At 37.5% G+C, this 26,521-nt stretch overlaps 1 protein-coding gene and 1 long non-coding RNA gene across 3 annotated transcripts in view; both read left to right on the top strand.

Moving 5' to 3' along the window:
- Positions 1-26,521, top strand: part of LOC145667994 (uncharacterized) — a 267,045-nt gene that overhangs the window by 708 nt on the left and 239,816 nt on the right. The gene's annotated exons all lie outside the window — the stretch shown is intronic.
- On the top strand, positions 3-20,728 carry LOC145667993 (uncharacterized). Its single transcript, XM_081735437.1, has 3 exons — positions 3-6,126; positions 7,551-7,722; positions 20,539-20,728. The coding sequence occupies exons 1-3, from the start codon at positions 5,866-5,868 to the stop codon at positions 20,598-20,600; spliced, it is 495 nt and encodes a 164-aa protein (XP_081591563.1). The 5' UTR covers positions 3-5,865; the 3' UTR covers positions 20,601-20,728.

Here is a 26,521-nt window from a genome sequence, read left to right as displayed (position 1 = left end):
GTCAAGTATTAACGTTATTTAACAGTTAAGACATTGAGATAGTATATATTGTTGCAACGCTACCACACCTATTTGGAATCCGCAATATTACGACTGTTTACCAATCTATAATGGGACAAGTTAAACTGAAGAATTTCAGATCGAACACAGCAGGAAGAACTATTTTTTCCTCTTTTCGCTTTTACATTTCACCCCGAATCATGGACGTCGGCACGGTTTCCAGTAAATCTGCATGCTTACAACCATTTCTTCTCCTGATTTCCACTCCATTAAAATCGATAACGTGGGGGAGATACCCATGGCAATTGCAAATAATGGCTTAACTTTAATTATTCCCCTCCACTATCAAACCTAGAAAAAAAAATCGAAATACGTAATTCACAGAGTATGTGCTACTGCAAGTGAAGATTTAATGTGAAGTTTACTTGTGTACGGGAAGGTTCTAGATTACTGGTCCCCCATGTAGATTAGTAGCTGGGTAGGTTTCTTTCTGTACTAAAGTTTATACATTTAACTTACACAGTAGGCTATTGCCGAGCGAGCATTAGCGAGTGAAGACGGGTTAGAGCCCCGCCGGGCACGTTGTTTCCTGTGTATTACTGCTCAATGGGAAGGGGGACCAGTAATCTAGAACCTTGCCCTTGTGTACATTGATAGTTAATTGAATACTTGTGTAATTGTAGCTTTTTGATCCTGATTTCTACTCCATTAAAATCGATAACGTGGGGGAGATACCCATGGTAATTGCAAATAATGGCTTAACTTTAATTATTCCCCTCCACTATCAAACCTAGAAAAAAAATCGAAATACGTAATTCACAGAGTATGTGCTACTGCAAGTGAAGATTTGATGTGAAGTTTACTTGTGTACGGGAAGGTTCTAGATTACTGGTCCCCCATGTAGATTAGTAGCTGGGTAGGTTTCTTTCTGTACTAAAGTTTATACATTTAACTTATACAGTAGGCTATTGCCGAGCGAGCATTAGCGAGTGAAGACGGGTTAGAGCCCCGCCGGGCACGTTGTTTCCTGTGTATTACTGCTCAATGGGAAGGGGGACCAGTAATCTAGAACCTTGCCCTTGTGTACATTGATAGTTAATTGAATACTTGTGTAATTGTAGCTTTTTGATCCTGATTTCCACTCCATTAAAATCGAGAACGGGGGAGAGATACCGACGGCAATTGCAAATAATGACTTAACTTTAATTATTCCCCTCCAGTATCAAACCTGGAAAAAAAATCGAAATACTTAATTCAAAGAGTACTATTACCTTTTAGATGTATCCCTGCTCTATCAAACCTACGAAAAAGTTCAATAGCCTACTTAATTCACAGAGTATTGCCGAAGGAACGAAGGTGGGTTAGTAGCCCCGCAACGCTTGTTGTGTTCTTGAAATTCATTACCATAGTAGTAGTAGTTGTAGTAGTGGTAGTACTAGTAGTAGTAGCAACAGTAAAAACTCGGAATTACCATTCCTTACCTCATTTCTCCTACAAATTTTGCAGATGTCTTGTTAAAACTGAGGGGAGTAGCTAAAGTTAATCCAAAATAATGGAGAAGTCTAGGAACGCCCCTCCAGTTTCATTGTGCAAAAATGCGGCATTACTCGAGCAGACGGCTCTACCAAATTTTCACACATTTATTGTGTTTTCCGATTTCTTCTTGCAGAGCATGCACTAAACGAGGAGCAAATGCATAAACCACGAACTAATTTGTGCTAGGTGGCCACTAAAAGCACGAATGCTATCTAACCAAGTCAGTGCAGGAGAGCAGCAGGGGGCCCGAGCGGAGCGAGGTTTGCGTCCGTAGGGAGCAGGCGCGTCAGCGACGGGGGGCATACGCATAATCAAGGATAGTGAAAAAATATATAAGGCATCCGCAATAATTTTCACCTTCAAAAACACTTAAATAATTGTAATAACTCTTACTTTCAAAATGGCTTCACTGGTTTCCCGCGTACAAATGGCCCGCTGCGAGGAGAAATTCGTTTGTTTTGAATTTTTACTTTTCCACACGTCATATAGTTGATGTTACTTGATAATATGACATTCCTTATCCCCCAAACGACATAAGTGTATTAACCGCCTGCCCGGAACACCGACATATATTGCCACAAAAGTGCCGAAGCCCCCCTTGCCCATCCTGCTTGCTCTGGGGCGAGGAGCAAGGTTCTAGAACACACGCCCTCTCCACTGAGTTGTAATAAACGTAGAAGCAACGTGTTCTGCGGGGCTTCAAACGCGCTTTCACTCGCTGGGCAATAGTGCGTGTGGATTGAGTATTGATTTGTTGTACAGAAAGCAGCCAATCTGACTCACGTGAGAGGACCAGTGTTCTAAAACCTTCCCCGAACTAAGCTAACTGAAGCTCGTAATTTGTTTGGGAACCATGGATCCGCTTCCAAATTACCCGAGGGCAAACAAAGGCACAAGATGATCGGGTCACCATAGGAAACCGGGAAAGGGGGCATGTGTTAATTTTAGTCAAAGTTTTGAGAAAATTACCGTGCGAAATGGAGAATTTGTTGTTTGTATGCATAATAATACGTGAAGTTGTATTTGTTTCATAAGTGATGATGGAACTACTTAGCGGAATGTTACAGCATCGTTGGATTGTGGGAAGTTTCCGAGCGGTACGTGCTAATATTTATGAACGACACCGCGTTTGTTAAATCTAACAGATATTGAATGAGGTCCAGTAAAAGGTGAACTATTTGTATTTTCCAAAATACAGGGTAAATAATCATAGTGAGTTTTTTTTTAGCTACAATAACTCTTATCACATCTGTTTACACAGCACATTTAAATAAATAAATAATATGCTATGTATTAGCAGGGTTTGCCCAACCCACCTGGGCCCATATGGGGGTTTTTCGTTTTTAATTTGTTTTTTTCGAAATATTTCAATGTCTTTGGGCTAAAAGTGTTAAAATGTGATTTATATTTCAAGGTTGTTATTGTCACAACTTGCAACAATTTTCTACTCACTGCTCTTTTGAAAAAATTGCCGCCATTTTGAAATTTTACATTTGATTGCCGAGAAAATAATTACAGCAAATTTAGCGTAACTCGTGCTTTTACCGTCGAAATTTCAACTTAAAAGACTGAAAATTGCGCTTCGTACCATGGATACTCGCTGTTTTGAAAAAATGGCCGCCATTTTGATATTTTACGTTGGTATACCGCCAAAATCTATACAGGAAATTTACTGTGTGTCTCGTGCTTGTACTCTGAAAATTTTAACTTAAAAGGCCGGAAGTGGTACCCTGTAGTGTGTGTGGTAGAGGCAGACAAACGAGTTGAGTTGGTTTTGTGTTTAACGTCCCTTTCAGCAGCGAGGCTATGTGAGACGGGACATACTGATTAACATGGAATCCGAACCACATGACCTCCCTCCGGGAACCAGACCTGGGTCTCCCACGCCGAAGACGCGTACACTAACCGCTTAGTCATGAAGGAGCTCGGCAGACAAACGAACAAATATAGATCAAGTCATCCAGAAGCCTGACTGACGTTTGCCAAATATGAATACCAAAACGGGTCTATTAATTTACAAAAAAAGATACAATTCATGTTATATGAAATAAATAAATGTTTCAAAATGTTTTATGTGAAATTAATATCTTCCAGCGTAAATGAACTTCCCATATTTTCTCCACGAGAATACGGACACCTCAGATCCCCCTTTCAACTTTCCAACACAATGCAATGAACTGTGGTCTGGTTATGAACAAAAGTATAATAGGCCGCCGTGTCTAAGTGGTAGAGCGTTCACCTCTGGTGCATGGGGTCCCTAGTTCGATCCCAGCTTGCGCTAAACACCTTGTGCGTGGGTTTTCTAGGAATCTTACGTTTCTTCCCACTTTCTTCATTCCATCATTTCATTCATTTCTCATCATCACCGTCGCCTATAGCATAGCAGGCATAACCGTGAGACTAAAACTAAAAGATTTATTTATTTATTTTTCAAGAATATAATAAGCGAAAGTTCACTAAACACCTGCTGCTTTTCTCTCTTCGTACCCTGCAATTAATTGTGCGGACTGAAGATGCCTAAAAAATTAAGATGTGCTATAAAAATGCTTTACAGGAAAACAATATGCAAATTATTTAAATCAGTGGTACAATATACCTTCAATATTCTTCGCGCGTTAACAATATTTATTTACATGGCTGTATTTGCCAAAATTACGTTCGTCAGTTTAATTTGATGAAAAGCTGATTTTTCTCCCTGTGTCGTGTGTTACTGTCAGGACCAGATTTACATTTTTCTAAAACCTGGACCAAAGCACAATTCTGTGCCCTAGCCTGTGAAATAGATTATAATTCTTGTTAACTTATCTAATGTGTTGCTGGAGGAAAGGTTAGTCATCTTCCCTGTGTTTGTAAATGTAGAAACACTCAAAGCCATTTTTTTTTAAATCCCGAAAGTATCAGAGTTTCCATAAAGTGCAATGGAAAAAGTAGCATTGCAAATTTCGCTCGCTATCAAGTCGAACAGGGTGGTGTAATAACTTCCTCGAAACTGTTACCTGCAACAGCGCACTGTTCATTCACTAAATACAGGATTTCCAGCCAGTCAGATTTTTTTTTTCACTTTTCGAATAAGCTGATGATAGCAGAAATGGGACGGAGTTAAAATATTGTGTTCACCTCTTGTGCGTGGGGTCTGGTTCTATTCCAGCTTGCGTTAAGTGGGCTTTGTGGTGAACAAACACCATGTGTAAGGGTTTTCTCTTGGTACTCCCGTTTCCTCCCACTTTCTTCATTTCACCATTTCATTCTTATCATCATCGTCTCCCTGACCAGCCACTTTCATTTTCATGCATGTTTCAGAGTTTGGAGTAAAGAAGTTACTTTAAAAAAAAGTTATGCAACCTGGAGTAATCATCAGAACGTAATCGCCATGCAATTCTAATTCCACTCATGACCATTCGAACGTTATGTCCTGTTGTCATTTCACGGTTCGAACGACGCAAAAGTCATTGAAGCGTTCTATGACCGATTAGCTTCAAAAACCTGCCACTAATGGCGCTCTGATAATTAGATAATCCGGGTTACATAACTCCTACTTTTTAATTTAATTTTATTTATTTATTTATTTATTTATTTATTTATTTTATACAATAACTCCTCCACTCCAAACTCTAAAACATGCAACAATTTTTACTCCGCCAAGCGTTTTTCGTATAGTGTAAAAATTGAACTGTTACATTGTGTTGGGGGATTCTGCTGGACTTCAGTTGGTCGAATTCGACCCTTACTTGGTAATCTCTAACGGGCAAGTTTGGCTTACATATTTCTGAAGGGCCCTATTGTGTTTGCCTGGCTACAGTATATTTATTAGCTGTTGTCACTCGGATGGTTAAGCCATATTCCTGTCAGCTCCAATAACATAGGCGTGGTAAAAATGTGGGTGAATAAGAACCATAATGTTTTTTTTCTCGTAATAACGGTTAACCTTCCGATTTTGATATGCCAAATCCCTGTAGGTGCAAATTATTTTTTTAAGGAGTGTAAGTTATGTGATGAACCGGGGATCAAACCTGGGACCTTCGAGCTTACGTCCAATGTGCTACCAGCTGCGCAGCAAACGATCCACTTCTCAACCACATAACTTCCACTCTATAGAAAAGTTGTATACATTCTCTTTATTATTAGTTCCCTTTATTCTCTACGTAATTACATTCACCATGCTTTTTGCTGCTGGTGTAACTTTTATTGCAAAATAAGATTATTCTATATATACAGTATATATATACCTTAGAAATCTAAAAAGGAACAGGGTAGTGGTAGCTCATATAATTTCACGGAATGTATACGCTTTGTGAACGTTACAATTTATTCGACTTTACACTGACGTAAATGAAATTACCTGTTGCACGACATGAATCGTTTTCGAATCGACAGTGGAGTATTCCACAACAGTGGATGATAGATTTATCAAACAGTGTAAACAATCTGGATAAAAAGGTGTGTAATATTCTAGGCAGTAAGGCTGTATCAGAAGAAGACGAGAATGACGACCATTTTGCTTCTTTGGGCGTGCTACCGTTGAAAACATTGGAAGACTTCCATAAGTTTGAACAACAGTTGAAGGACAACTCTAAACTCAGATTGAAATTGGTAAGCAGCATTTTCCTTTGAACGTAGCTGTGTGTATATTATATTGTAGTTGGAGTTTATTCTGAGATCCTAAGTCTACAGGCATTCACCTATTCATCGATATGTCAGGCGTTGCTTTTTATTTTATATTTATAGGTTATACCTTTCTAGCTTGTAGTGAATGCTACTTTCTTTGATCTATGTTTTTCTATTCACTGATAGAAGTCATGGGGAACCTCCCCGATATTTCGTTCTCTCATACAGTCTGAAACTACTTGGCACATACATTATGTGCTTCCCATCTAATGCTGTATGGTAAACCGTATTCCTCAAAGTACTGTTTACGTGGGCCTGTTCGAACCATTGGCCCATGGTGGCTCAGAAGTAGAGTGATCACTTCTAGTTTCAAGGATCCGTGTTTTTTTTTTGATTTCGACAGTTTCCACTATAGCTTGAAAAACAGAAGGGCAAAGATTGGCATGTGGGAATTGTCCAATCAAATTTATTAATGCCTAATACATTATGGAATACTTGTATCTTTCTTTTGTAGATGCTAGTGATAACATGAGCAACAAGCACCATATTGTTGACATAAGTATTGCATATTATTATTATGATGATGATGATTGAAAGTTTGCTTGTCATGTAAACTTGTCATGTCATGTAAGCTGCGTACTAGATTTTTACAAATAGAATTGGATCATGCTTATTTTTAGGCAAATACGATATTTTATTTCTGTAGATATTTTTAGTTTACTAGAAAAGTGAAAAGATAACTAATAGTTGAAACCTCTGTATAGTCTTTCTTAAACAGGTTAATGATCTAGCTTCTTCTGTTGCATGCTTGCAAAACCTGCAGAAGCTTATTCGGAAATAATTTCTCTATTGAAAATTTTTATTACATTACCGAGCTCCAGTTCCTTTACTGTTGCTTGAAAAGGGCAAGGAACTATCTCCGATTTTCAGTTTCTGCTGATGGCCTTCACTCGTAATGATTTTATTTGCGCACCGAAAAAGAGAGAGCTTATATACCAAACGGCAGAAACCTACCTGTATTTTTTAACTTGGTTCAAAATTTCAGAGAAGGAAGCTCATAACCATGTAAAGGGTTCTATTTTCCATATTCTCCATTGTTAAAATCAGTTGACTGATTCGTGATTAGCAAATAATTCAACAGTGAAATTGTTGCAGGAATGAACAAAATAGAAAATCACAATACGCCACGCATTAAATCCTTTATGTGAATAGGAACAGCCTTCTTTGCAAGCTTATACTCTCTGTTTTAATTTGTAATAGCCACATTTGTTTAATGTGAGTGGCAAAAACATGTTTTAGAGGGAAAAAATAGTTCTTAATAAGACAACTTTAGTCTCTTACATGTAATATGTAAGCTTGTAGTTGCTTATTGTGAAAAATAGAAGCATTAAGTATCTGCATTTTTTCAGGTTCAAATGTTAATCAGTACTGTTGGTCGTGATGAGAAGACGCTCATCAATAATATGTTCCGACGCCTCTTACATGATGAATTGGCCCAGATGTTCACGTTAAGTGGGAGATCGACGAAGAAATTGGATAAGAAAGCGTTCATTGGGACACAAATTGGGAATATTGTATTACGTAAGTACTTTATATAAAATTTTCTTTATACTGATACCTATAAATCTCACTGCTCCGATCGGACTACCTGATGAGGTTTCCCCTTATGTCTTTAGTTCCAGCAGACGAATGATGAGATGGTAGATTCTGGGACTCTGCCTGTCCACATCCTTTCCTTCCCTTATCCCGGCCTGACCCTTAGATGCCCAAGAGGTATAAATACATTCTTTCAAGTTTAGTTTGTGAATATGTCTAAGATTTTAAAAGCTGAGGACAGTAAGCTATAAATAATATGTATTTTAAAATTTTTGAAAGATTTTGCAACTTTGTTATGCTATCACCCACACCGTATATTGCACCAAGACACCAACATGGCAATTCTTCATTAAAATGTCAGGTAGGTGTTGCTGAAAGAAACTGAAATAATTGCTGGGAGTAAATTAACTTTGGAACATCGGTGATTCTTGACGCTACATTCAAATTATTGAATTAGGCAGCTGTTTAGCGTGATTTTATTTTAAATAAATATTGAAATAGTTGTCATGACTTATGACTTAACCCTCGTATAAAAAGAGGTTCCATAAAAATATTAAATGTAGTTTTAAAATATTTATATAGGATTGCGCTCTACTGACCAGAAGGCAGACACTTTTCAGTTTTACCTATATATTGTCTGTTTACCAGAAATGTGGAAATCTCTGTAAATTTGTGTAGCTATCAATATCGGGCCTGATTATTTAGTCGTAATTTTTAACAAATGACAAACCTGTAAGACGAGTCCGAGTTTCTTTCAACAAAATGTGTCGTTGGAAGTTTAAAGTTTTCCTATTCTTTTTTGTTACTTTATACGTAGGACGACCTTTGGCTCTTAGAAGTTGTCTGTTGCCGTTTAACCCTTAAGAGATCTTGGGTTTTTGGGCTATTTTTTAGATTTTCAGTCAAGCAGCTACTGCATCGTCACTGTTTATCCTAGGATCATGGTTCATACCTCATTCTCTTCAGAATGGAGCTGGCTTTCAAATGATACCACTTGCGTGCTCATACCGTATACCAGGAGCGGGAAAAATTATATCAAAGCGAAAATTTTCGACGGAAAATTGTTTTCACGCACTTTGGGCCCCTCTGGAGCGGCCCTGTGTGAACGCAGCCATCTAGAAAAATCTGATAAATAGTACCTGCTATACTGAATGTGTGTGCCAAATTTCAAGTTTCTATGTTGAATACCAAGAGCGGGAGAAATTTTATCAGGAATTCCCACCATGCCCCAAATTACCGTAAAACACCATGATCTCAGGTAAAAAATTTCCTGAGACATCCCTAATTACCCTAGGGTCATGTTTCGCCCATCATTCTCTTTCGAATCGAACTGCCTTTCAGGCGCTATGACTCGCCTGTCTCCATCATGTATCTAACAAGGGAACCTTCCGAAAATGATAGTTGCAGTGAAAGATGTGACCTATGCCAATTGAAAGAGCTGTAACAGAGATGTTCATTCCCAAAAAGTTAGCTGCCCATAGCAAAAGGTTCAAGAAATATAAGGAGTGAAATTTCGGGAAACAGTAAGGTTGGACAAGGGGAGAAAAGTGCAAATTCCGCAAAATAGGGGGGGCACGGCAAAATACAATGCTGACAAAAGATGTAAGAAAAAGAGACTTGCCACAATAGGGAACAAATGAAGGCCATCAGTGGGGTTAACAGTGTTGCCAACTGCAATGAATAGTACATGTTTTGCAAAGAGCACTATATGAAGTGAGTGCAATATTCAGTGTCAATCTGTCATGTAAAACATAAGATATGACGTGTATAATCAGTGGTACAATCTAACAAAAGAGAATAGAAAAAACAGAAGTGCGAAAAATACGGGAAAGACGAAGTTGGCTATAATGCGCCACATTTGATCACGAGCTGTGCATATTAGAATAAACAAAATAAGAAGTACCAACTATGAAGGAAACCGACGTCTCTACAGTCGAGAAAAAAACGAGTTCCCAAGTTGGCAGCACTGGCCATGAAAATCCAGACAATTCTAATATAGTTAGGCCACTCGCTTCACAAAAAGAAAATTCCGACAACAGGCATTAGCCTTTGCATCATTTGTACATGCTTGTTCACATTGTACGTGCAATTGTTGGATGAGACAATGGTCCAAACCGAAGATACATTTGCAGTGAGCATAGCGGAATACTGCCAATCCGTCACACATGGTACAATGATCGCCTGCGAATGTCTCGAAACAGTACTCTAGAGGTATCGGAACCTTTGGTGGTCTTTCTATCACATATCCACACCTGTAGAAAGCAATCATCATCAAAGGCTCGATCTGCTGTGTGTTGCTGTCGCAGTACTATCACCGCCTATATGATATATCCAGAGTATCCCACCTAATTCTGCGACTGAAATAGTTTCAAAGCGAAAAAATGTGACACATCCAGTTGTACCAAATTTCACAAAATTAAATCCCCACGTTAAGCGGGTTTGCATATCCAGGCTCCTAACTATGAAAACATTTACGCTCACTCCAACCTCAATCATTTCACGAATTCAACCTGTTTTACGTATGTTATTATAACATAATATCGATTGTGAATTATTCTAAAAACACTTTTATACATTGCAAGGGCTGTAACGTCCAAATATTTACTGAGAACTCACAGTCGTATCGGAATAAACAAAAGCGAGTATGGAACAGTAAACTGCTTTCACAAGAGGCAAAAGAAGATGTGCAAAGGCATACAAAACGGTCGAGTGGTTTGGGTCGATACACTATCAATCACATGTTTGTGTGTTCAAACCCGGTAGTAAGTTGTTTCTTTTTTAAGTGTCTTCCTATTTTCATCCGGAGGCTGAAAATATTTCTTTGAGTAACTCATTGAAAACTTCTTTTGTTTCAAATTCGATTAGAACGGAACATTATTTGAATTGCGAATCTTAAATCCATAGCTAAAAAAAAAAAATGAAGTATACTCACTACTCCACTATCCTCTGATTTGTAACGAAAAACTATTTATAAACAGTGGTGACTTCAGAAAATTATCCTCGAGGGGAATTTCAATATGCGGGTGGAGGGCAAACATGGGTAGTCCACATTGAGCACGATCGAATATATGGTCCTGAAGGCGGAAATTTCTTAGCTCGAAAGGGGTCTCAAATTCTCCGTCAAATCACGTCCTGAAACTATCATTGCTTAAAAGCTTTTCGTAGTAAATATAATATTACACATGTTTCTCGTTCTACATTTAGAATTGGTAAAATCATAACTTACAGAGGATTATAATAAAAGCATAAAAATTACAATACCAATCATGTATAAATTATCCTGTTAGTTACCAACTTTGGGTCAGATTAAAACTCAAATATTTGTTTTCGGATCGCACTTAGAAGTAAGTCCTCTCTATATAATCCTGATTGGAAAGCCATGTATAACTCTAATTAATTAATCAATATTTATACAAATATTTTTTTTTATTTTACTATTTTTACTATTCAATATTATATACACTTCATTTCCAAAATCAAAATCTCGAAAATGTATATTGTACGAGTGCAGATTCGGAAATAAATGATTATTTATCATATATATTGGTCTCTATTCGAAATTCTATTTAATCGAATCCGACAAGAACACAGACAGAAACATTGAGAACATGTAAAAAAAAAAAAAAAAGAGAGAGAGAGAGAGAAAGGTGCTGTACCCGGCGGAGACTCGAACTCAGTTCGAATAGTGCTTTATAAGCCGAACGCCTTAGACCACTCGGCTATGGTAACAACTAGTGATTGTAGCAAAGGCTTCGAGTAGTAGTTCTTATTACAGAATAACGTTTTCTATTGCCTAAAATTTAAACCTAATTTACTTTGATATAATATGTCTATTAATTTGTTTCATGAACACGTTTTCATTACTTTGATGAATGATGTATGTTGTTGATATAGATTCTATTACACGTTCTTTCGTAAATATTATAGAAAGTATCAGGGTTGTTTATGATCTTTCATGGAAATTGACTGGCGCATGCGCAGTACACAGACAGTTCAATTGGAAGGCGAGAAAGGAAACGCTAACACACTGTTAGAATGTTTCCCTCACAAGCAGTAGTTCCGAACCGAGGGACGGCGGGAGGCACTTCCTCCTCCTGGGGTGGCGTGAAGGGTTTACGAAGTCCCTTCGTTGTGTTATATTTTTTGAATGATTATGCACAATATACAGTCACATCTTCGACACATTTGGAAGTGATAAATCGCAGTATAAATAAATAGTCCTCCACACACAGTGATTGTTGCTTTTCCAAGATTATAAACTGGAACACTTTTTATTTCAATAGAATATAAAAGTTTCCATGGGAGGGGTTACAACCCCCTGGGTCTTTGATATGTCACCGCCTAAACTGTAACTTTCAAGTTAGAATCGAAAAATGGAGACATGTGACCTACTAAATATATTTTTAGTTCATTATACATTTTCATAAATAAAATATCCACAATTACAATGACAGTAAATGCTAAGTAATTATTGTAAATGTTTGTACTTTCATTTTCTCTCTTTCTTCTCAACTGAGCTTGAAAAATGTAAAAATGGGAGATTAAGAATTTCAAATATTACGTATATTTTAGCGTATTACGAAATTATAATTAATAGAATCCGGCAGGATCACAAACAGAAACGTCAAGAAGAGGTAAAACCAAATTGTACTGTGGTGGGATTTGAACTACTCTTGAATGGTGCCTCAGAATATCTAGCCGAATGCCTTAGTCCACTCGGCTAATGTCACAAGTTTAAAATATAGTAAGCGTGTTTCGTGTTCAATCTTTTGTTACAGTATGAAATTTATTTTGTATTCTCTGATGTTTAAGCCTATTTTGGCCTGATGTAATAGTCTGTTGAAATTGTTTTATGTTTACTGTATTCTTTGCTTTGACGAATGATGTTGTTAATATAGGTTCTATTACGTATTCGTTCATAAATATTACAACAATTGTCAGGATTATTTATGATCTTTCATGAAAACTGACTGGTGCATGCGCAGTAGAAACAGAAAGATGCACTTTACCGACATTTGTCATACACGCCAGAACACAAATTTCTAACAGGTTCTGAAAATGCCTCGCTCTAAAGGTTGTGGAGAACTGTCTGTTGCTCTGAGAGGAGAAATCATAGGCCGAGCAAAAATGGGACAAACTGTGCCTCAGATTGCTAGAGATCTGGGATGTGACAAGAAAACGGTCAAGAAATGGGTTCAGCGACATGAAGAAGGTGGTGAATGGTTCAGGTCTCGGTCAAGAACCGGAAGGCCAAAAGTGACAACTGCAGCTCAAGATCAAGCTTTAGTTACAGAAGTAATGAACAGACCTCTACGCCACACGTCAATCCTCTTGGACAAAGCCAGAGAATATAATTGTTCTCACGAAACAATAAGAAGAAGATTATTGGGGGCTGGTCTACACTGTTCAAGACCCGCTAGGAAGACTCTCCTGACTGAAACTTACAAGGCCAGACGAATGGAATGGGCACAGAATAACATAACCCAACCTCAGTCATATTGGGAGTTAGTCATCTGGACCGACGAGAAGGTTTTCAAGTCTAACCAACAAGGCAGAGTTATATTGTATAGACCGCGCGGAACCAGGTATGCTGAACAAAATATTATCAGAACTTCTTGTTCAAGACGAATATCAGCACACTTTTGGGGATACATGACGGCTGCTGGTCCTGGAGATTTGGTTGCGGTGCCTGAGAGAATGAACAGCAGTGTTTACATTAATATCCTCGAAAATACGTTGTTACCGTCCTTAGAAAGAAACTTCCCCGAACAGGAAGAATATATATTTATGCATGACAACAGTGCTCTTCACACTTCCCGGCAAACACGACAGTGACTAAGTGAACATCCAGAGTTAATTTGTATTGAGTGGCCCCCTCTGTCCCCAGATTTGCACCCAATTGAACATCTTTGGGCCTACATGGTGCAAGAATGGGAAGAGAGACGTGAAGACAGAGACCAAACGCTTCTTCAAAATCATATTATGGAACTGTGGAAACATTTTCGTGACACACCGTCGTATTGCTCGAGACTTGTATCTAGTATCCCCTCCAGACTTCAAGAAGTTATTGACTCTGGAGGTGATTACACGAAGTACTAGTGTGTTATTTTTTGTGTAAACATTTATTTAAGTTTCATTTATTTATTATATTTTTTCAAGAGCAATACTTTCGTTCTTCATTCTTTTCCTTTGCTTGTTTACTTATTAGTTCGTTAAAACGTTAAGGAAGAGTAGTATATCTTCAAAAAGTATTTGTGAATTTATTTTGAACGTTTCTAAGAATACATTTACTTTTTTTTTTCTTACTCTATATCATGCCCAATATTACTTTCATTTCAGTTAATTAATAACTTTATTTTACATCTCGGATAAAAGTATTATTGCCTTTTTAACGATGTTTTTCCTTTTGATTGTGTAATTTCTAGTTTCATTGAATTATCTCAATTCGAATGAATAAATCACATTTTGTTTATTGTCCCTTCCTTAGCTAGGTTCGAATTCGAGAACAATGTGGTGTAATTTACGTTCTTTATTCTTCATATTGTGCAGTAATGACAATATTAATTATTTTTCATGAGTCCAGTTGATCAGTGAGAACTTGGACAAACATTAACCTGGTGATTCTTTAAGCAATGACAAGAGTAAAATTCATTTTAGCTGTTCTTTACACTTCACAGCGATGAAACATTCTAACAGTGTGTTAGCGTTTCCTTCCTCGCCTTCCAATTGAACTGTCTGTGTACTGCGCATGCGCCAGTCAATTTCCATGAAAGATCATACATAACCCTGATACTTTCTATAATATTTACGAAAGAACGTGTAATAGAATCTATATCAACAACATACATCATTCATCAAAGTAACGAAAACGTGTTCATGAAACAAATTAATAGATATATTATATCAAAGTAAATTAGGTTTAAATTTTAGGCAATAGAAAACGTTATTCTGTAATAAGAACTACTACTCGAAGCCTTTGCTACAATCACTAGTTGTTACCATAGCCGAGTGGTCTAAGGCGTTCGGCTTATAAAGCACTATTCGAACTGAGTTCGAGTCTCCGCCGGGTACAGCACCTTTCTCTCTCTCTCTCTCTCTCTTTTTTTTTTTTTTTTACATGTTCTCAATGTTTCTGTCTGTGTTCTTGTCGGATTCGATTAAATAGAATTTCGAATAGAGACCAATATATATGATAAATAATCATTTATTTCCGAATCTGCACTCGTACAATATACATTTTTGAGATTTTGATTTTGGAAATGAAGTGTATATAATATTGAATAGTAAAAATAGTAAAATAAAAAAAAATATTTGTATAAATATTGATTAATTAATTAGAGTTATACATGGCTTTCCAATCAGGATTATATAGAGAGGACTTACTTCTAAGTGCAATCCGAAAACAAATATTTGAGTTTTAATCTGACCCAAAGTTGGTAACTAACAGGATAATTTATACATGATTGGTATTGTAATTTTTATGCTTTTATTATAATCCTCTGTAAGTTATGATTTTACCAATTCTAAATGTAGAACGAGAAACAAGTGTAATATTATATTTACTACGAAAAGCTTTTAAGCAATGATAGTTTCAGGACGTGATTTGACGGAGAATTTGAGACCCCTTTCGAGCTAAGAAATTTCCGCCTTCAGGACCATATATTTGATCGTGCTCAATGTGGACTACCAATGTTTGCCCTCCACCCGCATATTGAAATTCCCCTCGAGGATAATTTTCTGAAGTCACCACTGTTTATAAATAGTTTTTCGTTACAAATCAGAGGATAGTGGAGTAGTGAGTATACTTCATTTTTTTTTTTTAGCTATGGATTTAAGATTCGCAATTCATATAATGTTCCGTTCTAATTGAATTTGAAACAAAAGAAGTTTTCAATGAGTTACTCAAAGAAATATTTTCAGCCTCCGGATGAAAATAGGAAGACACTTAAAAAAGAAACAACTTACTACCGGGTTTGAACACACAAACATGTGATTGATAGTGTATCGACCCAAACCACTCGACCGTTTTGTATGCCTTTGCACATCTTCTTTTGCCTCTTGTGAAAGCAGTTTACTGTTCCATACTCGCTTTTCTTTATTCCGATACGACTATGAGTTCTCAGTAAATATTTGGACGTTACAGCTCTTGGAATGTATAAAAGTGTTTTTAGAATAAATTACAATCGATATTATGTCCTAATAACATACGTAAAACAGGTTGAATTCGTGAAATGATTGAGGTTGGAGTGAGCGTAAACGTTTTCATAGTTAGGAGCCTGGATATGCAAACCCGCTTAACGTGGGGATTTAATTTTGTGAAATTTGGTACAGGAATGTACTCATGTCAGCGGGCGACAAACTTCTGTGAGACTCAAGTCCCCAAGTCCCCCATCATAGGGTCCCAGGGGCCAACTTCAAAATTTCAAATAGCACCATCGGTCGAGTTATATTTCTTTCGATAAATCTAGGAATACGCCACAATGCATATCTGAAATATTTACTATATGGGATTTCAAAATGGCCGCCAAAATATCTGCTCGGTCACAAGAACAACGTGCATTTTTGGCGGCCATTTTGAAACCCGTGCTTCATATAGCAAATGTTTCTTATAAGCGGTGTTGTATCTATCCAGAGAAATATCATCCGCCCCCTGTTCCAATTTGAAATGTTGCGGTTGACCACTCAAGCCTTATGATGGGCGCCCTGGGAGACTTGCTTCTTACAAAATTTTCTTGGCCCTCGACATGAGTACATTCCTGTGCAATTGGATTTGCAAAATCTCTTTTTGCTTCGCAGCAATTTGAGATCACAATGTTCGATGCCATGTTAAGACAGAACATATATTTGTGGCGGCCATTTTGAAAAACATGTTTCATATAAAAAAATGTTTCCTATAGGTGTTGTTGCACATTCCATGATTTATCGAGAGAGTTACCACTCGGTCCCTGTTGCCATTTGAAAGTTTGAAGTTGGCTCCTGGGGCCTATGATGGGGATCCTGGGGGCACTTGCTTCTCACAGACTTTTATCACCCCCTGACATTGGCACATTCCTGCACAACTGGATCCGTCGTTTCGCAAACCTTACAGGTCAGAAAGTTTGGTGGGACACCCTGTATATTCCCACATACGACCCAACCATGACATAATGTTCACTACTTCTATTATCGGTTGTTGGCTCAACCCAACCATTTCATGTTCCGCGACTTGACATTGCCTCAATCACTCTAGCATTGATGCATTCCGAGTGATGCCTGTTGCCGGAATTTTCTTTTTGTGAAGCGAGTGGCCTAACTATATTAGACTTGTCTGGATGTTCATGGCCAGTGTTGCCAACTTGGGAACTCGTTTTTTTCTTTTCGACTCTAGGTACGTCGGTTTCCTGCATAATCGGTGCTTCTTGTTTTTTTTTTTTTATTCTAATATGCACAGCTCGTGATCAAATGTGGCGCATTATAGCCAACTTCGTCTTTCCCGTATTTTTCGTACTTCTGTTTTTCTATTTTCTTTTGTTAGATTGTACCACTGATTATACACGTCATATCTTATGTTCTACAATACAGGTTGACACTGAATATTGCACTCACTTCATATAGTGCTTTTTGCAAAACATGTACTTTTCATTGCAGTTGGCAACACTGTTAACCCCACTGATGGCCTTCATTTGTTCCTTATTGTGGCAAGTCTCTTTCTATACATCACTTGTCAGCATTGTATTTTGCCCCCCCTATTTTGCGGAATTTGCACTTTTCCAACTTGTCCAACCTTGCTGTTTCCCGAACTTCCACCCCTTATATTTCTTGAACCTATTGCTATGGGCAGCTAATTTTTTGGGAATGAACATCTCTGTTACAGCTCTTTCAATTGGCATAGGCCACATCTTTCACTGCAACTATCATTTTCGGAAGGCTCCCTTGTAAGGCGGGAAAATGAGGAAAAACGGGATTTCTTGGGTCTAAATATCCTTTTTTGAAATTTTAGCCCCCCTGGACAACCCCTGTTTTAACGCAGAGATCTGAAAAAAAATTGGTAAATACTACTCGGTGAGCTGAATGTTTATGCACAATTCCAATTTTCCAGGTGCAAAAGTAAGTCCGCCAAAAAAAAAAATATACCGACAATGTCCCATATTCCCGTATACAGAGGGAAACTTTTAAACATTCCCTGAGACATCCCTAATCACCCTAGGGTCATATTTCGGCCATCATTCTCTTCACAATAGAATTGCCTTTCAGGCGGTATCATTCACTTGTCCCCATCATTTATCTAAGGCGGGAAAATCCCGTAAAAGGGATTTTTGGCAAAAATTTCCCTTTTTAAATGTTTAGCTTCTCTTTACCCCTCTGTTTTAACGCAGAAATCTGAAAAAAATCTGGTAAATACTGCTCGGTGGACTGAATATTTGTGCACAATTTTAATCTTCTAGGTGCAAAAATAAGCCCGCAAAAAATAATACCGAAAATGTCCAAAATTCCCCTATACAGAAGTATATTTTGATAATAATTCCCTGACACTTTCCTAATTACCCTAGGGCCATGTGTCGCACATCATTCTCTTCAGAATAGAACTGCCTTTCAGGCGGTACCATTCACTTGTCTCCATCATGTATCTAAGGCGGGAAAATGAGGAAAACCGGGATTTTTGGGTAAAAATATCCCTCTTTTCAACTTTTTGACCCTCTGGATCCCCCCCCCTGTTTTAGCGCAGAAATCTGAAGAAAAACATCTGGTAAATACTACTCGGTGGACTGCATGTTTGCGCAAAATTTCAATCTTCTACGTGCAAAAATAAGCCCGCCAAAAGTACTTTACATACCCCCCCAAAAAAAAGTATTACACGAAAATACAAATTTTAGACATGACGCCATCACCTCCGATGTCTCGACGCAGGAAGGACTGAAACCATACGTAATGTCTTCTGCAATGCCTCTGGACTTGAGAAAAAAAAAACGGACGAAAAAGCTCAAATAGAAGAGAAATAACGCAATGTACCAAGAAAAACGCATATGGTACAAATTGTACCAAATGTTCCCCAAAGGGTTAAATAAGTTTTCGGGGCCAATTTACTACTGAAATATTCGCTTGTGGCCTGCGGTGACGTTAGGGTTGGGAAGTGCTTTCTCCCATGTACAACAATGATCCGGCAACTAACCTTGATTCGAGGCTTCGTTTGCCTTTAGAGGCGCGTCAATATTGCCACTAACGAAGACGTAAACACGTCCGTTTCTAACTCGAAAATACGAATTTGAGAGAAAAATCTATAAAAAAAAAAAGTCCAATTATCGAAATTGGAGAAAAAACTTGCGAGTTTTTTCGCTTTTAGAATTTCAAATTTGATCTTTCTTTGAAAGATAGAATCGTGGGAAGCGCTCTCATATAAATCAAATAATAAATCTTCATATACTAATGATAGTGCTCTCCACGCTTTTCCCTTCGAAAGTTTTTTTAAATTTTTTATTTTATTTTTAAGCTTGTTTTGAATAGTCGTTTATAAGAATTTAGATTTTAATTCTCACAGCCAATAGAACTACATATTGTATGAATAAATTTTATTTTTTTTTTCGTGCTATAGTTTACAGTTTGTAAACTCTGCAGCAATGTCCGTGGTGCTTACCTTGTATTTTTCATTTGAAATAAGACAAATAAAGGGATGGAATTAACTCCATGTCCAAGCTGCTTTGTACAATATGAATAAATAATTCCAGATAATAAATCTGTTTAAAATATTGTCGAGGACCCAAGTTTTGTCCTCGAGTGTACCAGCTAGGTTCAGAAGGATGATGAAGTCGGAGTGTAGTACTGAAGTACATGATGGTCATACAGGTGTCTTATTTAGAATTGAATTTAGAAACAAAAGTAACAAACATGACCTCTTTTATCAATTTGTAAGAATGAAACGGAAACACACTTGAGAATAGGTGATTGTTTGAAGATAAAGAATATAGTAAGCTGACTGGACATTCATGAAGTCACGTTTAGGTTTCTTAAACTGAATATTTCAAGAATACAAGACTCGGAGAAGAAACAATAGTTGACGAAAATAACCCGCCACAGTGTTGTCCACCACAAAGAAATTATTAAAATCCCTGAAAAGGACACACAGGGGCTCATTCTGGTTCATTTTGGTCACTCTGACTCATTCTGTTCATTCGCGCTTATTTCCCTCAGTCGGGTTCGGATTCTTAAGATCTCAGTCTCTACACCAAACTACAGTCTCTCCATATCCATTTATAACCAGTACAGTAAACAACTCTATTGAACCGAGTACCTCAAGGAGCGGATTCAACGTCTTTAACGCCGATGCAATGGGACAGCAGACGTAGGAGATACAAAAGATGCCAGTGTTTATTAACCCTCAAGAAACCTAAACTGTGTACTGAAGGTCTCATTCCTTTAAACAATTACACGTTCTAAGTCTCAGTTATTAGACTCACTTCTCAAACAAATCACCACAATTTAGAGAAAGAATATCTAGCCAGAGAAAGAAAAAAAAGGTTTAGTTTGTATATAATATATTAGATTCAGGATAGCGTTGATGGATACTACTTATATAAGATTTAAGATATAAGGTAAAACGCTGAGATAGTGATGATATTGCACAAGCTGCGTGGGTGGACAATGTATCGTAGTAGGCAGTATTTCTAGTAGAACACTCGAAATATAAAAGTAAACTCCAGTATACACCTTGATTACAGACATTGTGGAATTAATAAAGCGAAAACTACTTTAAAATTAATTTAATGAAATATGTAATGAATTTATAATATAAGAAATTGACGGTTTGCATTTCCTTTTATATTTCAGTAAGGAGAAGCAGCAAAAAGAGGAAGCAGCTGCAGTTGGTGGGGAAGAAGTGGAAGAACTAACGTAGTACTTTGAAAAGCAAATTTTGTATTACATATTTAGCCCATGGACGAAAAAAAAAGTTAACTAACAAGGGCGAAATATAATTAATGATACTAAATTAAGTGTTGTTCATTTATATTATTTAGAATACTTTCCTTATAATATTGAAGTATTAATTTCTTTTATGTTTTTATTTAATTTCCTTTAGAATATGAATACGAGCCTATAAAAGTCGAAATATTTTTAAATAGACATGAAAAAGAGCTAAAATCACCGGAAAGCATTCCAGTTTTCACCCTCCGACGTGTGCTGTTAAGTTAAAAAAGTATTTCTTGCTGTAACGTAAGTCTAGGGTGAGCTTTTTCAACATCAAAGGTATAAAAAAAGGGGGGGGGCACTCTAGAGTCTTATTGATGCATCCATTCTCACAAGATCAAGGTTTATGCACTAGCATTTAGTTATAGTTTTGTCGAGGCATTCCATGTGGTTGGATTATAACTGCTATAATCAGGAAGCTTACACACATGTTAAAGCTGTTTTAACGAACCACAATGCAGATACAAATAATAACTTGATTTTTCACGGTTACAGCAAAAGAATTTTTATATTATTTTGTCACATTTTGCTGTTGCAGAATTTTAGGCCATATTGTCATTTTCTTTGATATCAATTGGATTCTTGTATGAGTGTAAGTTTGCATGCAGTACCTTCTGCAAGCGTTTCACTTCCATAAGTCATGTGTAAGTCAGCAGGCAGTGGCGAGATTAGCATTAACCTTCGCGGCCTAGACTTTCCATTGTAAAAGAAAAATGCATGTGTTACTATTTCTTTTACAAATACATCACTTGGTCTCGCCAAGTGGTATATTTGTATTATAGCAAAATAATGCACTTTTCTTCTGCAACGAAACTGCAAGCTGTACTCGCTAATGCATCCTTCAATGTGCTATCACTAGCAGAACACTTGCAGAGGAAGTAAAGTACTTGCTGCAGGCTGGCTATGCTAAGTTCCATACACTTCCAGTAGACTTGCAATACAAGTATATACCTGCAGAAAACTTACTACACTCACTTGATGAAAACCTGCCGTAGACTTGTTAGGGACTTGCAGTGCAAGTCGTATCCTTGCAGAAACTTGCTTTTAACCTACACAAACTTGCTGCCAACTTGTTGAGCACTTGCAGTGCACGTGATATACTTGCTGAGACTTGCGTCAAACCTGGACTAGCTTGTTGCCAACTTGCTGTGCACTTGCAGTGCAAGTAGAAACTTGCTTTGCAAACTTACCATACATGTGCACTGCAGACGTGCTGCAAGTTCGAAGAGCGTCAACTAGGAAGTTTGCATTAAACGCATCAAAGTTGCAGACTTGCATCACAAGTCTGCTGCAAGTTTGCCAGACTTGAATTGCAAATCTGCTGCAAGTTTGTTACAAGTCATTTTTGCTATCTGAGAAATAATTAGATTTGTAACTGCTCCAAATTTATGCTTGATATATTTCTTCGCTTCAACACAAATTTTGCGTTAGCCCTTTGGGGATCTTATGGTACAATTTGTACCATACGAAGTATTTCATGGTACATTGCGTTATAACTCTCCTATTTGAGCTTTTCGTCCGGTTTTTTCTTTGTGTTTTTTTTTGTTTGTTTTTCAAGTCCAGAGGCATTGTAGAAGACATTATGGATGGTTTCACACCTTCCTGTGTCGAGACATAGGAGGTGGTGACGTCATAAGTCTAAAATTTATATTTTCGTGTAATACGTTTTGGGGGGGTATATAAAGTATTTTTGGCGGGCTTATTTTTGCACGTAAAAGATTGAAATTTTGCACAAACATGCAGTCCACCTAGTAGTATTTACCAGATTTTTTCAGATTTCTTCGTTAAAACAGGGAGGTACAGAGGGGCTAAAAGTTGGAAAAGGGAAATTTTTACCAAAAAATCCCTTTCACGGCATCTTCCCACCTTAGATACACAATGGGGACAAGTGAATGGTAGCGCCTGAAAGGCAGTTTTATTCTGAAGAGAATGATGGGCGAAACATAACCCTAGGGTAATTAGGGATGTCTCAGGGAATGTTTAAAAATTTCCCCTGTATACGGGAATATGGGACATTGTCGGTATATTTTTTTTGGCGGGCTTACTTTTGCACCTGGAAAATTGGAATTGTGCATAAACACATTCAGCCCACCGAGTAGTATTTACCAGATTTTTTTCAGATCTCTGCGTTAAAACAGGGGGTCCAGGGGGGCTAAAAGTTGAAAAAAGGATATTTAGATCCAAAAAATCTCGTTTTTCCTCATTTTCCCGCCTTGGATACATGATGGAGACACGTGAGTCATACCGCCTGAAAGGCAGTTCTATTCTGAAGAGAATGATGGGCGAAACATGACCCTAGGGTAATTAGCGATGTCTCAGGAAATTTTTTACCTGAGATCATGGTTTTTTACGGTATTTTGGGGCATGGAGGGAATTATTGATAAAATTTCTCCCGCCCTTGGTATTCAAGATAGAAACTTGAAATTTGGCACACACATTCAGTATAGCAGGTACTGTTTATCAGATTTTTTTAGATGGCTACGTTCACACAGGGTCGCTCCAGAGGGGCCCAAAGTACGAGAAAAAATTTCCCTCAAAATTTTCTATTTGACATCATTTTCCTCGCTCCTGGTGTAAGGTATGAGCCAGCTCTATTATGAAGAGAATGAGGTATGAACCATGATCCTAGGACAAATAGTGACGATGCAGTAGCCGCTTGATTGAAAGTCTAAAAAAATAGCCCAAAAACCCCGGATCTCTTAAGGGTTAGTGTACTTTTGTGACGTTCTTTTGGATTCGTACAGTTCGTCATGTGTGTTCCTTCCGTTGATTGTGCTGCCATCTGGTAACACTGAAAGAAAAAGGACTAGAAGAAAAGGAAGAGGAAAATCAAGAAAATCGGTGAGAATTAACTAAAAACTATTGTCTATGTGTTTGCGCGGACAATGATTCAGCTAAATTTTCTCGAACGTCGTTACGTCTCGACACCAGAACTTATTCAAAATGTGAACTACGTAATATCTTTGAAAAGCTAAAGTTATATTTGATGATTTACAAATAATTTACAAAAGAGGTGTTAAAAATATTAGTGCTTTTTGCGGTCAATGTTCCGTTAAGGGAGTCCAGTGTCTTTGACACCACTTCTTTCTATTGATTTTCGTTTGATTACATAATATAATGTTATATTAGGTTAGGTTAGGTTAGGTTAGCTTAGCTTAGGTCAGGTTAGGTTAGCTTAGCTTAGCTTAAGGGAGTTCAGTGTAGTTCTGGACCCCCTTAACGGAACATGGACCCTTTTTGCAAATGCCTTATAATCTATTACTAAAGTAAATCTATACCACAATGTGCTTCGTGACAAAAAGTAAGAGAGGACGAGATAGTTTTGAGTTGAACTAAGCAATCGGCGGACATACTGTGTAAAGATTAGGTGTATGTTACACCAATCACCGTAAAAATCACTAAATTATTCAAATTTCTTCGACCTAATTGTAGGGGAGAGGGGGGTACATTTGAACAGGGGGTACCTTTGAACATTTAAGATAACAGGCTAGAAATAATAGCATATCTGGTGGTTTCAAAATTTTTAGTTTGGCAAAACTGCGTTGCGTGACGGTCAACTGTTATCTGCCATTTTAGTGTAACTGTTGATGAACAGTAGTACTTTGTTACATTTGTGGGGTAGAAAGTTGGAATTTGTGTGAAGTTTTGTAAGATTTTTGACAGAAGCCTGTGTTTTGATATTATCTGCCATTCATTGCAGAAGCAAGTACATTAGTTTACTTATCTAATGTTGCCCTTTGTATTTCACAATAGTGTGTACTAACTGGGTATTACCAAATTCTGCTTGGTCATACCGGTTGGGGCAGTTTTGAACAAAAATTAGGGGGCACATTTGAACATTGTTCTACCTATACTTTTCTGAAACTTATAAGTACCAGCAACATGTTTGTGTTCTCAGACAAGGAAATGTTCACTGCCAACTGCTGATATTGTGTGTAGACTTTCTGATCCCACAACCTCTGGAGAGACAAAGCGTACTGCAAAAATTCTGACATTTTATGTTGATTTGCAGAATTTTAGGGTAGAATAAATTTCGTGTCCAGTACCCGGTTAGTAGTGAAAAAAATGTAATTTCTTAGATTGCTAGTAGATAGTAATAGGTTTTCCATTAAGCCTATCAGGTGTGACGAGCAAAATTAAAAAGTGAATCATAATCATATTTTCACAGATATGCTTCGATGATCATATTTTTTTAAAAATTTTCTTCAGATCACACCTACGCCTATAGATATGTTGTCCGCATATCCTTTTGTGTGTCTGTGTGTGTAACGTATAACGTGCAGCATATATGCAGGCCCGTATTTAGGTAACTACTATTCTGTGCTCGAACACAGAATGTCACAATTTAGAGGGCGGCAAAATTTTGGAATTTTTAAAAGAAAAAAGATTTACAATAAAGTTACATTTAACACTACCACACTAAGAGTCCCGCGCAAGAGCGAGAAAATGTTTAATTCGCTCTAATTACAGTAGTTATTAATTAGCTAGCTTATCTGATTATTTTTAAAAAAAGTTATCCTCTCCTACTCCCACCCCATGGGGTGAGGATGAACTTGAACATCATAAAAACTGATACCGCTAAACTCAGCGACTTCGAAAACAATGAATTCAACACTTATATCTGTCGTTTTCGATTACTTTTAAACTCTCGCCCACCTCACTCGGTAGTTGAGTATGACCTTGAAGTTGAATTGGATTGAAACTGTCACTATTCATCTCAGTGACCCCAAAAACTACGAATTCAATTCAATTCAGATGTGTTTCCGAAAGGGAGGCAAATTATTTAGAGCACAGAGGCGCACAATATACAAATACGGGCCTGCATATATGTTTCAGCAATTATTACTATTATTATTATTTCCTTGAAATACGCGATTGGTTAATTCTTGTGCCTTAAACCGTTAATGATCCTTTGTTACATTAGCCTTGTTGTTCGTAAACGAATTCATCCTGAAAATAACTATTATTGTAGTAAAATATGGTTTGTTCAAAACTGCCCCACGCATGTTCAAATCTACCCCATGCTTGTTTAAATCCACTCCCCAAGGGGGTAGATTTGAACGGCACCCCCTGCTCCCTTGCACAGAATGACAAGATCAAACAAAGTACTCTATTTTATGGCAAATATAATGTATATTATATTTAGCTTTTGCTTCAGTTCTATAAGGAAATTTACTGAGTGTTTGGAAGCAAAAACGAATATTCGAAAACAGATGTTCAAATGTACCCCCCTCACCCCTAGTTTGATTCTTGGACGAATCGCTTCATAAATCGTGAGAAGTGTCGTAGAGAACAATTATTGTGACAAGATTTATCACATTTAGAAACTGAAAGAACTCACGCCGTGTGATCACGAACGTTCGCGTGCTTCGACGGACTAAGATTTTATTCTCGCAAGAAACTTCGAAGTATTTCTACGAACCGACTATGATATCGGGGAAAGGTAATTTTGTAAATCTATACAGTGTTTCAGATACGTTTAACTATTATTAATAAATGGCACTGAAAGCATTCATGTTTGTTTGTTCCTTTTCCAGGAAGCATGACTAAGGTAAAACGAAACTGTGATATTTCATGTAATTGATTTGTGAAAGTGGGTGAAGCTCTCACTTATTTTCTTCATTACATCTTAGGTCTTCTCACAGGTGAAACCGCCCGAATCTGGACCGTTACGGTAAAGTAAACTGCCCCTTCCTGGATCATTGGACGATTGACGGAGGAACGTGCCTTCTGAATCTACTAGTAATAGTGCAAAGCTGTATTACTTGGAGGTAAAGATTTGTGCGTACTCTGCGGGAAGCGTCTAATGATGGGGCACGCCGAGCTGCGCGAAGCCGTACCGTAA

The sequence above is a fragment of the Thermobia domestica genome, chromosome 13, assembly GCF_964235325.1.
Source record: "Thermobia domestica chromosome 13, izTheDome1.hap1.1, whole genome shotgun sequence".
NCBI lineage: Eukaryota > Metazoa > Arthropoda > Insecta > Zygentoma > Lepismatidae > Thermobia > Thermobia domestica.
The sequence above is the reverse complement of the archived record's forward strand: the minus strand, read 5'-3'. Positions and strand labels throughout refer to the sequence as shown.